At 47.8% G+C, this 15,830-nt stretch overlaps 1 protein-coding gene across 15 annotated transcripts in view; it reads left to right on the forward strand.

Annotated features, from left to right (window-relative positions):
• Positions 1-14,367, forward strand: part of LOC106566645 (membrane-associated guanylate kinase, WW and PDZ domain-containing protein 1) — a 196,778-nt gene extending 182,411 nt beyond the window's left edge. For 13 of the 15 annotated variants that reach the window (XM_045693037.2, XM_014134868.3, XM_014134866.3 and 10 more), the window contains 5 exons: positions 8,077-8,164; positions 8,301-8,364; positions 8,819-8,962; positions 9,102-9,240; positions 10,990-14,367. In XM_045693037.2, the coding sequence (XP_045548993.2) occupies positions 8,077-8,164; positions 8,301-8,364; positions 8,819-8,962; positions 9,102-9,240; positions 10,990-12,176 (1,622 nt within the window). In that variant the 3' untranslated portion in view covers positions 12,177-14,367. Of the gene's footprint in view, positions 1-8,076; positions 8,165-8,300; positions 8,365-8,818; positions 8,963-9,101; positions 9,241-10,035; positions 10,128-10,989 lie in introns of all 15 variants that reach the window. The other 2 variants (XM_045693040.2, XM_014134876.3) reach the window with 1 other exon arrangement.
• The last annotated feature ends 1,463 nt before the right edge of the window (positions 14,368-15,830 follow it).

Here is a 15,830-nt window from a genome sequence, read left to right on the forward strand (position 1 = left end):
GCTCTCCTTGAAGTTCTTGATGATCCGATAAATGGTTGATTTAGGTGCAATCTTACTGGCAGCAATATCCTTGCCTGTGAAGCCCTTTTTGTGCAAAGCAATGATGACGGCACGTGTTTCCTTGCAGGTAACCATGATTGATAGAGGAGAACAATGATTCCAAGCACCACCCTCCTTTTGAAGCTTCCAGTCTGTTATTCGAACTCAATCAGCATGACAGAGTGGTCTCCAGCCTTGTCCTCGTCAACACTCACACCTGTGTTAACGAGAGAATCACTGACATGATGTCAGCTAGTCCTTTTGTGGCAGGGCTGAAATGTAGTGGAAATGTTTTTGGGGGATTCAGGTCATTTGCATGGCAAATAGGGCCTTTGCAATTAATTGCAATTCATCTGATCACTCTTTATAACATTCTGGAGTATATGCAAATTGCCATCATACAAACTGAGCCAGCAGACTGTGAAAATTAATATTTGTGTCATTCTCAAAACTTTTTGCCACGACTGTATTGTCGTCGTGTGGGCGAGCGGTTTGCTGATGTCAACGTTGTGAACAGACTGCCCCATGGTTGCAGTGGGGTTATGGTATGGGAAGGCATAGGCTACGGACAGCGAACACAATTGCATTTTAATAATGGAAATTTGAATGCACAGAGATACCTTGACGAGATCATGAGGCCCATTGTCATGCCATTCATCTGCCGCCATCTCCTCATGTTTCAGCATGATAATGCATGGCCCCATGTCGCAAGGATTTGTACACAATTTCTGTAAGCTGAACATGTCCCAGTTCCTCCATGGCCTGCATACTCACCAGACGTGTCACCCGTTGAGCATGTTTGGGATGCTCTGGTTTGATGTGTACAACAGATTGTTCCAGTTCTCACCAATATCAAGCAACTTCGCACAGCCAACTAAGAGGAGTGGGACAACATTCCACAGGCCACAATCAACAGTCTGATCAACTCTATGCGAAGGAGATGTGTCGTGCTGCATGAGGCTTTTTTTTCAAGGTATCTGTGTCTAACAGATGCATATCTGTATTCCCAGTCATGTAAATCAAATTAATTTATTTCAATGGACTGATTTCCTTTTTTAAATATTTTATTAATTCAACCATTTAAAAAAAAACAAGCACACATAAAACTTGAAAAAGCCATACATGAGTTAAATCATGGAGGATAACACACAAAGTCTGGGACTTATTTCCATTGTGGTCTTCTTGAAACAAGATGGCTAGGCAAGATCAAACACGGTTGAACACAGTATTGAGAGCGAGATAATAAAACATAAAAACAAAGAAGAACATCTGTCTCATCATTGCAGTTACATCGTAGGGGACAGTCATATGGGCACAGATGACAAATCGTTTTTTACTTGATTTTTAAAGCTGCTGTCACGGGCTGGCTCGAGGAACAACAGGAGAGGTAGAGTGAGGCGCAGGAGACAGAAAGTTCGTGACCACACTTCTTTATTTGAAGCACTGTATGTGGTCGACAAAGTATAGGGGCGCAGCCCTTAAAGATTCTGCGGTGGTGTACACAAATAAAATAAACCACTGGCAGAAGGAAAACTCAGTACACGTTCTTTTCGCACAAAAACCCGGACAAGCAACACATACAACCACATACATCCTACGCTAACCTAAATAACCCCCCCTTACTAATGACTAACCCAAAACAGGTGCGTGCCTACCTAGACCTAACCAAACGAAAGTGAAACAAAAAGGGATCGACGGTAGCTAGTAGGCCGGCGACGACGACCGCCGAGCTCCGCCCGGCCGAGGAGGGGCGCCACCATCCGTCACTGTCGTGACAGTACTCCCCCCCTGACGCGCGGCTCCCACAGCGCGCCGACGCCGGCCTCGAGGCTCGCCCCGGAGGGCGAGGCGCAGGGCGATCCGGATGGAGGCTGTGGAACTCCCGGATGAGCGCTGGGTCCAGTATGTCCTCCACCGGTACCCAGCACCTCTCCTACGGGCCGTACCCGTAGGAGTCCACGAGGTGCTGCAGGCCCCTCGCCCGGCGTCTGGAGTCCAAGATGGACCGGACTGTGTACGCCGGGGGCCCCCCGATGTCCAGGGGGGGTGGAGAGACCTCCCGTACCTCATTTTCCTGCAGCGGACCAGCTACCACCGGCCTGAGGAGAGACACATGAAACGAGGGGTTAATACGATAATAAGAAGGAAGTTGTAATCTGTAACACACCTCGTTTATTCTCCTCAGGACTTTAAATGGCCCCACAAACCGCGGACCCAGCTTCCGGCAGGGCAGGCGGAGGGGCAGGTTCCGGGTCGAGAGCCAGACTCTCTCCCCTGGGGTGAACACGGGGGCCTCGCTGCGGTGCCGGTCAGCGCTCGCTTTTTGTCGCTCCCTGGCTCGTTCCAGGGATTCCTGCACAGCATTCCAGGTCTCCCTTGAGCGCTGAACCCATTCCTCCACCGCAGGGGCCTCCGTCTGGCTCTGATGCCATGGCCCCAGGACCGGCTGATAACCCAACACACATTGGAATGGTGACATGTTGGTGGAGGAGTGGCGCAAAGAGTTCTGAGCCATTTCGGCCCATGGCACGAACCTTGCCCACTCCCCTGGCCGGTCCTGGCAGTAGGACCGCAGGAACCTGCCCACCTCCTGCTTTACCCTTTCCACCTGCCCATTACTTTCGAGGTGAAACCCCGAGGTCAGACTGACCGAAACCCCCAGTCGCTCCATAAACGCCCGCCACACTCGGGACGTGAACTGGGGGCCTCGATCTGAGACGATATCCTCGGGCACCCCGTAGTGCCGGAAGACGTGGGAGAATAAGGCTTCCGCGGTCTGCAGGGCCGTAGGAAGACCGGGTAACGGAAGCAGACGGCAAGACTTAGAAAACCGGTCCACAACGACCAGGATCGTAGTGTTGCCATGAGACGGCGGGAGATCAGTCAAGAAATCCACCGCCAGGTGGGACCATGGTCGTTGTGGAACCGGGAGGGGTTGTAATTTCCCTCTAGGCAGGTGCCTGGGAGCCTTACTCTGAGCGCACACCGAACAGGAGGAGACATAGTGCCTCACGTCCCTCACCAAGGTGGGCCACCAGTATCTCCCACTAAGACCACGCACTGTCCGCTCAACCCCTGGGTGACCCGAGGAGGGAAGCGTGTGAGCCCACCGAATCAGCCGATCGCGAACACCGAGCGGAACGTACTTACGACCCACTGGACACTGCGGAGGAGTAGGCTCCGTCCGTAACGCCCGCTCGATGTCCGCGTCCACCTCCCAGACCACCTGTGCCACCAGGCAGGAGGCTGGAAGTATGGGCGTGGGATCGGTGGACCGTTCCTTGGCGTCATGGAGACGAGACAGTGCGTCGGCCTTAGTGTTCCGGGAACCTGGGATATACGAGATGTTAAACCGAAATCTCGTAAAGAACATCGCCCACCTGGCTTGACGCGGGTTCAGTCTCCTCGCCGCCCGGATGTACTCCAGATTGCGGTGGTCAGTCCAGATGAGAAAAGGGTGACGCGCCCCCTCAAGCCAATGTCTCCACACCTTCAGGGCTCTGACCACAGCCAACAGCTCCCTGTCCCCCACATCATAGTTACGCTCCGCCGGACTCAACTTCCTAGAGAAGAAGGCGCAGGGGCGGAGCTTGGGGGGGGCGCCCGAGCGCTGGGACAGCACGGCTCCTACCCCAGCCTCGGACGCGTCCACCTCCACTATGAAGGGCAAAGAGGGGTCCGGGTGCGCCAGCACCGGAGCGTCGGTGAACAAAACCTTCAGACGACTAAAGGCCCTGTCCGCCTCCGTGGACCACTGCAACCGCACCGGGCCCCCCTTCAACAGTGAGGTAATGGGAGCCGCCACCTGCCCAAAGCCCCGGATAAACCTCCGGTAGTAATTGGCAAATCCCAAAAACCGCTGCACCTCCTTCACCGTGGTGGGAGTCGGCCAATTACGCACGGCTGAGACGCGGTCACATTCCATCACTACCCCTGATGAGGAAATGCGATACCCCAAGAAAGAGACGGCTGGTTTGGAAAACTCACATTTCTCAGCCTTGACGTATAGGTCATGCTCCACCAGTCGCCCAAGCACTTTACGCACCAGAGACACATGCTCGGCGCGTGTAGCGGAGTAGACCAGAATGTCATCGATGTACACCACTACACCCTGACCGAGCAGGTCCCGGAGAATCTCGTCCACAAAGGATTGAAAGACTGCGGGAGCATTCTTTAACCCATACGGCATGACGAGGTACTCATAATGGCCAGATGTGGTACTAAATGCAGTTTTCCACTCGTCACCTCCTCGGATACGCACCAGATTATATGCGCTCCTGAGATCCAATTTCGTGAAGAAGCGCGCCCCGTGAAATGACTCCATCGCCGAGGCGATGAGAGGTAGTGGGTAACTGAAACCCACTGTGATGGCATTTAGACCTCTATAGTGAATGCACGGGCGCAGACCTCCCTCCTTCTTCTTCACGAAAAAGAAGCTTGAGGAGACGGGTGAGTGAGATGGCCGAATGTATCCCTGCCTCAAGGACTCAGTGACGTATGTCTCCATAGCCGCTGTTTCCTCCTGAGACAGGGGATAAACGTGACTACGAGGAAGGGCAGCGCCCACCTGGAGGTTTATCGCACAGTCTCCTCGTCGATGAGGTGGTAATTGGGTCGCCTTCGTTTTACTGAAGGCGATAGCCAAATTGGCATACTCTGAGGGAATGTGCACGGTGGAGACTTGGTCTGGACTCTCCACCGTAGTCGCACCGATGGAAACTCCTATGCACCTGCCCGAGCACTCATTTGACCACCCCTTAAGAGCCCTCTGTCCCCACGAAATCTTAGGGTTGTGAGTGGCTAGCCAGGGAATCCCTAGAACCACTGGAAACGTGGGGGAATCGATGAGGAAAAGACTAATCCGCTCCTCATGACCCCCCCGCATTACCATGACCAGAGGCACAGTGACCTCCCTGACCAGCCCTGACCCTATTGGTCGACTGTCTAGGGCATGCACGGGGAAGGGTTGGTCCAACTGGACCAGGGGAATCCCTAACTTAGCCGCGACCCCACGGTCCATAAAACTCCCTGCTGCGCCTGAATCGACTAGCGCCTTAAACCGGGAGTGAGGGGAGAAACCAGGAAAAGACACTGACACATACATGTGACGGACAGGGGGGTCTGGGTGAGGCTGGTGCTGACTCACCTGAGGTGTCAAAGGAGCGCTCTGCCTGCCTTCTGGACTCCTAGGGGGGTCTCCCCAGCACCGGTCCACAGTGTGCCCTCTGCGACCACATGAGGTGCAGGAGCGACCTCCCCCTCCAGTCTTCCTGGCTGCTGCCCCCCCTATCTCCATAGGCGTGGGAGCAGGAGGGCTGGAGGGTGGAATGAGCAGGGCCCGGGTTGGACGTCCGCGGGCGGCCAGCAGATTGTCCAGTCGGATGGACAGATCCACCAGTTGGTCCAGTGTGTGGGTCGTGTCCCGACAGGCTAATTCCCGGCGGACGTCCTCCCTCAAACTACAACGGTAGTGATCTATAAGGGCCCTCTCATTCCACCCTGCTCCCGCGGCCAGGGTCCGGAACTCGGGAGCGAAATCCTGCGCGCTCCTCGTCTCCTGCCTCAGGTGAAACAGCCGCTCACCCGCCGCTCTCCCCTCCGGGGGATGATCGAATACTGCCTGAAAGCGGCGGGTGAACTCTGGGTAGTTGTCCCTGGCTGAGTCCGGACTGTCCCACACGGCGTTTGCCCATTCCAGGGCCTTACCCGTGAGACAGGAGACGAGGACGCTGACGCTCTCCTCCCCCGAGGGAGAGGGACGAACGGTCGCCAGGTATAACTCCAACTGGAGTAAGAAGCCCTTACACCCAGCGGCCGTTCCATCGTACTCCCTGGGGGGAGCGAGTTTCACCCCACTGGTACTGGGTGCTGTGGGTGCTGGTGGGGGCGCAGGCTGTTGGCCTGCCGCGTTCAGGGGGCCGAGAGCACGTCGGTCCCAGCTCTCCAGGCGCGCCAACACCTGATCCATGGCGTTCCCCAGCCGGTGGAGCAGGGTGGAGTGTTGGTCTACGGTTTCCTCCATGGACATGGCTGGCGCTGAAGCTCCTGCTGACTCCATTAAGTTGTGGTACGTGATTTCTGTCACGGGCTGGCTCGAGGAACAACAGGAGAGGTAGAGTCAGGCGCAGGAGACAGAAAGTTCGTGACCACACTTCTTTATTTGAAGCACTGTATGTGGTCGACAAAGTATAGGGGCGCAGCCCTTAAAGATTCTGCGGTGGTGTACACAAATAAAATAAACCACTGGCAGAAGGAAAACTCAGTACACGTTCTTTTCGCACAAAAACCCGGACAAGCAACACAATCACGTACAACCACATACATCCTACGCTAACCTAAATAACCCCCCCTTACTAATGACTAACCCAAAACAGGTGCGTGCCTACCTAGACCTAACCAAACGAAAGTGAAACAAAAAGGGATCGATGGTAGCTAGTAGGCCGGCGACGACGACCGCCGAGCTCCGCCCGGCCGAGGAGGTGCGCCACCATCCGTCACTGTCGTGACAGCTGCCCAAAGACAACGTCATTTTTATGGGCAAAGGCAAATCATTCAACTCTGAGGCTCCAGTATACAAGAAAGTACCTTTCCCAGCAATACTCCTGAACCTGTAGAAGCACACATTAGCAACACCTGATCTGGTGCTGTGATTGTGTGTATCCTTAAATGATTTCCAAAGCTTTTTAGGGTCATTTTTGTTGTCAATGATTTTATCAGCAAAGTTAACCCCTCTTTGCTGGGTTCCCGAGTGGCGCAGCGGTTTAAGGCACTGCATCTCACTCCTAGAGGCGTCATTATATACCCGGGTTTGATTCCAGGCTGTATCACAACTGGCTGTGATTGGGAGTCCCATAGGGCGGCGCACAATTGGCCCAGCGTCGTCCGGGTTAGGGTTTGGCCTCGGTAGGTCGTCATTGTAAATAAGAATTTGTTCTTAACTGACTTGCCTTGTTAAATAAAGGTTAAATAAAATGAGCTTCATCTATCCTGCTCTGTGCTTAATTTCTATGATGTTTTATATAGGACAAAATCAGGCTGCTCGAGAGTTCGTCAATTTCTTAAACGCCTTATTCCTTGCTTGCCCCCTAAACATTTCAAAACAGTATTTTTTGAGTCCTCTGATTCTAACAGTTTTGTGACACTTCAATATATCTTTAAAACTCTCCTTGTGCAAAATGTGAACTGTACCTTAGTAAAATCTTTGAAATTGTTGCATGTTGCGTTTTATGCTTTTGTTCCGTATAATTGTAGTCTACAATTTTATTTTAATGGCAGAACAACACTCAGAGATAGAAGCCATTCAGGCACGACCTTCCTCAGCCAGACGGTGTCATTTTGTGTGGCGATATTTGTTCTTGAATCGTTCAGGTTGTGTCCGCCAGAGTAGTCCATGGGGGAAGGCAGGCAGGGCTGTCAGGGTGGCGAGGGAGAGGGGGAGAGAAGGATGAATGAGTCAGGCTGGTGCTGTCGCTAACTTCAGGCAGAACCCCATTCCCTTTATAAGTAACCAATGTCTATAATGACTAATGTGGGCTGTCGTGCTATGGCTTGTGGTGCAACACAATTAGATTTTCAAGAAAGGAAGAAGACTATTTGTACTTTTTTAATGTATTTTTGTACTTTTGTACTATTTGTACTTTTTTTATGTATTTTTCTTTCCCCTTGGAATTTAAAAAAACGGAATGACTGAAGCGGAGAGGCTTGTTTTCTTTTGATGTTCGGGCTGGTGAGCAAAATGGTAGATGACAACATCATAGGCAGTCAGCGTCAGGTTGAACAGAGCAGCCTTGAGGGGAGGCTGTGTTCTCTGGAGAGCAAAATTCCTGTACAGAGATGTGTTGTCAAGCGACAGCAGTCCTGACCAGGACCCAGTTGCAAGTCAAAACAAATTGTTTGTTTAACAAAAGAGCACTTTTAGAGCATCTAACAGTGAGCGGGTTAATTTTGTTTTTCTTTAAGATTTTACCAGAATCCATGTATTACTTTCAGATTAGAGGTCATGACCTTACCCATAATCCTCAATTTGTGTTTCCACAGAGTCCTCCAACGCGTCTCTGTTGACCAATGCTGAGAAGATTGCCACCATCACCACCACGCACACACCCCAAACTGCCACAGAGCCTCGGTGAGTTATTATTATTCATAAACAGGCTTTTTGGAACATACTTCATTAATATGATAAATGATATGAAAGATTACTTCTATATGAATATGATGTACTTTCATATCGTTGTGTTCATATGAATAATTTTATTTTCCAGGAATAACTCAAAGTTGAAACAGGCTCCTCCTCCACCTCCTCCAACACAGGCTCTGCCCTCACAGGTAAAGACAAACATGTCTATTGTTCTGTTAAAATCAATCCCCAAAGCAGGGAACAGTAAATCATCTCTCTACAAGAACACACAGTGCAGCTTCATCCTGAGATGAAGAATGTCTTTCAAATCATCAAAGCAATCTAATCAATCAATTAATCAAGCTATCAGCCAAATCAATAAAAAAGCCAAACTTTTAATGAGTGTGGTAAGCCTGTGTCCAGCCCTTGCAGTGCCCTTGCTCTGGGCTCTGCGCCCCTCTCACAGGCTAAGGCAGCATTTATTATTCATTGGTTCCAGAGTATTGTACCTCCATCGATTTTGTGGGAGTTTTTGCTGGACTCGGCTTGATTAGTCCTGATGTAAGGACTCACCTATTGACACGCCTGTTGGCCCACGCATTGTGGGCATTCGCACTTCCCCCTCTGTTAATACATTTTTCTTTCTGTCTCTCTCTCTCTCAGGATGCAGAGTTCTACTCTGTGGATCTGGAGCGGGACAGTAAAGGCTTTGGGTTCAGCCTGAGAGGAGGACGGGAGTATAACATGGACCTTTATGTGTTGAGGCTGGCTGAGGATGGGGCGGCTGTCAGGAATGGCAAGATGAGGGTATGCTCCATGAAAAAAATATGATCTACTCTGTTGTACTTTGATAATAATATTTATGTTATAGACAGTTAATATCTCCTGGGATCAATTGTCTGGTTGTCTCATTAAACAGCCTCCCTTCTTCACTCTGCACACACAGGTGGGAGATGAGATCCTGGAGATCAACAGCGAGAGCACAAAGAACATGAAGCATGCACGCGCCATCGAGCTGATCAAGAATGGTGGCCGGAGGGCGCGCCTGGTCCTCAAGAGGGGCGATGGATCTGTTCCTGAATATGGTGTGTGGCAATGTGATGTGGTACATGTTCCCTCCATACTGTGACTAACACTACCGCCTCTGACTAACGGACACCATAGTCTGCAATGTCTTGTTGCTGTAAGCAGGATTTCTCTGAGTCTTTAGTGTGTCTTCAGTGTCCTGATCTAATGCTTTAGAATTTATTATATCATGATATCAACACAAATGTACATTATGTCTTATAGTCTTTGATCAACAAAGAATTTTCTGAATATTTGCTGTCCCAGTGATGTCTGAATGACATTTAATGTTATTGCTCTAACATCAGTGATTTATTTGGCCATATTATGTAATGTTCATTCTGCTGTGGCGGCACGTAGCCTAGCAGTTAAGAGCGTTGTGACAGTAAAGAAAGGTTGCTGGTTCAAATCCCTGAGCCAACTGGGTGAAACATCTATTAATGTGCCCTTGAGCAAGCAACCCTAATTGCTCCTGTAAATCGCTATGGATAAGAGCATCTGGTAGTCTTGTTTTTGTCCAAATACTATATGTTCTGGCTCATTCATCTGGGAATGTTTATCTTTATCTCTGTTCTGCTGAGAAAGGTCACTGTGTGAAGGATTCCACCCAGCCGTTAATTTTCTAGGTTTTCCTTTTCTCTGCCAGCCAGAAAAATTTGAAAACTGAACCAACTACGTTTTTCTTTCTCTGGTCTTCATTGAGGATCTAAACCCTCTGATTTCTCTTTTTATTTTATTTTTTGTTTTTATTTGATTTTATTTCCTCTCTCTTTCCTCTCCATTTCTTTACTCTGGGCTCTTCCTCCTCCCTCCAGCGATGATGGCTCCTCATCTCGCTGTTGGTACTATGAGAAATGACAAGATGGGAGAGCCCTGTTTCTACTTAATGGGCCAAAATCAGACCACGGTTTGTAGCCAAGTCTGTTCCAACCCACCCTCCTAACCCTTTACCCTTTACCCTCCACCCCTGCACCCCAACATTCCTCACCAACTTAACCCATCTCCCCCTACCCATCTCCTACCTGCACCTCCCTGGGTATGTGTTTAGTGCTGTGTGGCCTGACTCACTCCTCAACCTGTACTGTGCTTTTTTGACCCATACACCCAGAATGCACTGCTTACTCTCCGCCCACCTCTGGATGGATTCATGCAACTGCTCGCCACCCGCTGCTACCATAACAACACATCCCTAATTGGGCAGAGTCATTGGCAGAACATTCTCCAGTTTTTTGTTTCAGGCTCTTTGTTTTTCTGCAGTTCCCATTCCCAATGATGATAATCGACTTGTTCATAATTTTGCTTTTAATAATGTCATAGGTGCTTGTTGTCATTGATAACCCAGCCCAGCCCTTCACTTGCAATGTTTTGCACCTGTTGTGTTGCTGCCGCCTACATGTGCCAATCCATTGCGCTCAAAGAAAATATACTTAAGCAATTGTTTACCTTTATGTAATTTAGGTTGAGGATCAAATAAGCCATTTGTGTACAAATTAGAATTTTTATATCACCCTTGAGTTTTTTTTCCCAGAAGTAAATATGTTTGTCACAATTTGCCAACATGTTTATGTTTATGGAAGTGCATGGCAGTGCATGGTTTCCATAAAAATGGCTGTATTGACTCAATACAGATAGAAGCACCCACATGAAAATGGCTATGGAACCTTAAGTTTGAGAGAATTGTCTGAGCTTCCAGGGTTATATTATTTAGCTAGTTTAAACTCCACCCAGTCTGAGAATATCTCTCATGTCCTATCTTTGTTCTCCCCCAGACGCCAGCCATGACGGGCACTCTCCCACACCCGGGGCACAAAACTCTCCGCAAGTGAGAACCCTGCCACCAAACAGCCGATATCACACCTCATCGGAGTCCAGTTATCCACCAGACCTTCACAAACCATCACGCCATGAGGATGCTGGACAGGGCCGAGACAGGGACAGGATGGAGCACTCGGGCCGGCACTTTAACCACCACCACCATCACACCTGGAACAACAACCACACCACCTCCAGACAACACTCCCCGGACAACAGCACCAGCGGCGGGAACAACAAGAAGAGTCTTGGCCGCAAATTCAAGAAGTCTGACTCGGAGAGCGGCATCTCGAAACTCTTAAAGACTCTGCGCAAGGACAGCTCTGGGAAGAAGGCTGCAGCTGCAGCGGCGGAGAAAGAACGAGAACGCTCCGCTAGTAGCAGTACTCTGGACCAGAGGTATGGTCGACCGCGCCGCGGCTCTCTCGACCGCTCGCCCACCCGTAAACGCAACACTTCCCCTGACCGACGGCGGGCCAAGTCCATGGACCGCAGGGCAGAGCGAGCACACCGGGACTGCACACCTGAGAGGGAGTATGACGACGGAGGGTTTCTCAGTCATGCAGCCACTCCTGAACGACCACTCTTTGACCGTAGGCTCCTGAGGGAACCCCAGACCCCAGGCAGAGCCTACATGGAGGCCACCACCCCAGAACGCCCCAACAACGGGGCTTCCTCCCTGTCTCGCTCCAGGGGCCGCACGACTGACATGAAGGCCACCACCCCAGAACGCCCCAACAATGGGGCCTCTTCCCTGTCTCTCTCCAGGGGCCGTACGACCGACAGAGGCAGCCTGAAGAACGGCAACCTCCTGAGGGACTCGTCGGCCGAGACGAGGGATGAGAGCTACGGGATAAACGGAACACCAGAGAGACTCTACAGGTCAGAGAGAGACTCATCTCCAAACAGCAGCTCCAGCAGGGAGGAGCTGAACTACGCTGCAGCGCCTGCTCCCAGACTGAAGAATTACTACAGCACACTGAAGAACAACTCCTCTGCTCACCACAACACCGGCTACAACAATGCAGGACTTAGCAACAAGGCAGGACAACACCACAACAACGCAGTAGGCCGTGCCCCGAACCAGTTCCCAGAGCCTAAGAGAAGGTTTTACAAAGAGAGCCCCAAGGACCTCAGCATCTGAGTGGACAGAGCCTGGCTTCTCAGCCCTCGATCTGTAGAGACCACAGTAAATACACTGGACTTAGACTTCTGAGGAGATTGACTCATGTGATTTATCTGATTGCTTGATTAATTTGACTACTTGTGATCCCAGACAGAGATTCATACCACAGCAGGAGTACAATCTTTGTTTTAGTTCTTACTGTACGTTTCTGTTCTCGTTATTTTGAGCATAACTGAGGTTGTTAATACTGTAGTGAAGGTATGTGTATGTGCCTATCAAATTACAAATGGTGATTTAGCTTTTTTATAGGCGTCTCTGACTCCACGTGTTCCCTCTGAGGTTTCAAACATGCTCCTTACTGTGGTAACAGGTACTTCATGATGGGCTTGTTTTAATATGTTTTTAAATGTTGTTTTCCACCCCAGAATTGCTTTATAAAGCAAACTATAGCACAAGACGTTGGCAGTACAGACATTTTATGGACGACTGCAGTGAAAACCTTAGTGAATATCATACAGAACGAAGGCAAACAAACATTTTAGAACCAATGTTCATTTTAGAATGAAGTAATATATTTCAAATAATACTTTTTGCATTTGACTTGCTATTTATTTTTAATTGGCACACACCATGAGGAAGCTCGGTAAAAGGATCAAGTTATACGCCCGATAACCTGAAAATAATAATAATTTTTACCCCTGCTGTATTTGCTGTAGAATTATCATTTTTTTGTTCTAAGTTGGTATGGCAGGCCCCTTTCTACCAAGCCCACAAACCCCCAAAAATCAGAGAGGGGAAAGCAGACCACCTTTTGAGAAAAACACCAGGTATTGTTGATATTCCTCTCACAGAGCAGACAAGTCTAAAAACCCACCAGGATCTGAGGCTGTTTTGGGTTTCTGTTTTTCAGTGTGTCTAGTAATGATGAGCCAAGGAGGAAAACAAAAAAAATTCTCTCAGTAAGAGGTGTCTGAGTAGACTGCCTGTGGTGGAAATACAATTGAACAAAGTTTTGTATTCCTGTTCAGAGGACAGTAGAAGCAACACGTTACCTGACAGGAGCCTGTAACATAAAACCTACTTCACAGTTATATGCAGCATGGAGAGGTTGACCGAGAGGTGAAGTGGTTTTAAAGTAACCACAGTCCTATAATGACTTGATCATACAAATGTAGGCAGCTTATTTGATCCCCCTGTTTCAGGAGAATTTTCCCCTGTGAAAAATATAGCAGATATTGATCAACGGCCCATTGATCCTATGCAGGTGATATGGGAGTATTTCTAAAGTTCCTCTCTTCCTCTCCCTGCCCAAGGAAATTAGGTGATGATGTAATAATGTAAGGGACGTTGTTGCGATGATAACGGATGGAAAGTTCCAGTACAGAAGTGGGCCTATCTGCCATGCTGAGCCATGCTGTCACACCACTGGAGTCTGACTGCTGCTTTAACCGTGTGTATTCTCTGTTTTATGTTTCACAAAACGACTAAAAAGATATAGGAAAATCCACAACAAATGCATTGTTTTATCACTGTTGTTGCCATGGTACTGTAAAAAAAAAGAAAAAAAGAAGAAGAAAACATTTGAAGAAGAACCTGCCGGCCACCACCTGTACAGAATTTCAAAATGTAACTAATAGGAACCCGTTGAGGAATAAAATGTTGCCTTTTTCTTGTACAAAAGAGAAATTTATGGGAAACCTCTGCAGTGAGGAATGTGATAGTGTTTATATTTCTGAAATGGACCTGATGATTCATGGGAAATATGTTAATGTACTCTGAATCAGGTATGTAAAGACATTCTAAAAATGGACGACTTTATTTGGTCAATCAGAAGCTGTTTGTTGGTTTGAATATCTCTTGATGGTTAGCCTGCCTTTTTATTATAAAGCACTTGTATGCAGTCTGTGTTCTTTAAGCATTATTGCAATGTGCTCCAGACATAATGGTATCTCTGTGTTGATAAAAGCATTACATGCATATGGGCCAATCTTTTTTTATAAAACACTATGCATATATAAATACTACATTGTTCATAGCTTTATTTAACCCATGAAGCTATACATAACATTAGTCTAAGTACAAGTAGATGTGGACTTAACCAGTAAAGCTTCTTTCCTTGAGATGGATCACAATGTATATGTAGCTATCAAAAAGAAGTCTGTGAATGCTATTTTTATTATCAAATAAAGTTTTCCATACAAATTCAAAATGATTTTTCTCCACAGTGGCTTGCAAGTATATTCTCAGGAGATTCCTATTGATATGATTGACATTGTAGAGTCCCTTTGGAGTGCAGCCTTCTCAGATTGATTTATTATTCACCAAGGTAGTAAGCACACTGCTTTAGTAACAGGATATCTGCAAAAAATATATTGTCGAGCTTCCTTGCTTTTAACAGTGTCTATCTGATATTTCAGATTTGTCTGACTAGTAAAGGTTTTAGTAAATAAACAAGGAATATCTAACTGCATATCCATTCATATCAATATCTCCCTATTACCCGCTGACAGAATAATTTGGTATGTACATCATAGAAGTGAAATTAATCTACTTGTTAATGGGCAATATGCTGGGATCGTGACAACATCGACAATGTCAGTAAACTGCCCACTACAGTAGCACATACTGAATGGGTACCCACAGCTGTTAACAAGCAACCCGAGGCAGGCTTTCAGCTATGCTACAGTATATTCCCTTGTTGGTTTTGTAACACACACAATATGTTTTTTTACATTTCAAGAATGTGATCTGTGAAGAAGGTTAAACTAAGGCCTTACACATTTTAAAGGGTTAATCATTTATGTTATGATAAACTCTAAGGTCTCCTCTTCAGGAGACCTCTGTGTGTTAAAACCTGTTTTTGAGTGTTGTGACCTTCAGACACTATCAGAAGGCGTCTACGTTGAGACTCCTCCTGTCTGGATCCCACCGTGGTTATCTGGTTTTCCGAGAACACAAGGCTGCCACAGACCTGATGAAACCAGCCACCTGTCAGAAGATGCTTACACTCGTTCACATTATTATGACTCAATACTTCTGATGAAAGGTCAAGTTTCGGTCAAACCCACTTCTGAGTTTTTACTTGCTGATAAGATGGTTCTCGCTGTCAGGGGGAGGTTAGATTTATTAAAATGTTGTTGCTAGGGAAGGTTAGGTAAGGGGGATTGGGGAGGCTATATGAGTTACGGGATGTCTTAGACATTTTGCAGCACTTGGGGAGAACTATCATATACTGTTAAACTGTACTCTGTATCAACTTCTGCCTACAATTGTATTACTAAAAGGAGTATTTTAATACTTAAAGAGTCTGTGTTTCCTTTCCATTACTAATATATGTTTGGTAATTATATAGACCTGATCATTTGTTAAAGAAATTGACCAACATTTTGGCGAGCTTGCCAGGAGCGAGTGACCACTTTGCTGGACTGACCATTGATTCATGTGCAAGCGTTACAAAATTATAAGGTAAGCAGACGCCTGTTATATCTAATGTCTGTAATTTGCTTTAGCACGTTGTGGTTAATGAGTCATTCTGGCATGTAAGTGGCGCCTCGCTGTTAAATTTATAAGAACCCACATTTCTTTGTAATAGCGGAATAATTGAAAGTGTGAAATTATTGTTACACAACACGTGGGAGGAAGCACAGACCATCTAGGTGGAAATAGGTTATA

The sequence above is a fragment of the Salmo salar genome, chromosome 13, assembly GCF_965601325.2.
Source record: "Salmo salar chromosome 13, fSalSal1, whole genome shotgun sequence".
Lineage (NCBI taxonomy): Eukaryota > Metazoa > Chordata > Actinopteri > Salmoniformes > Salmonidae > Salmo > Salmo salar.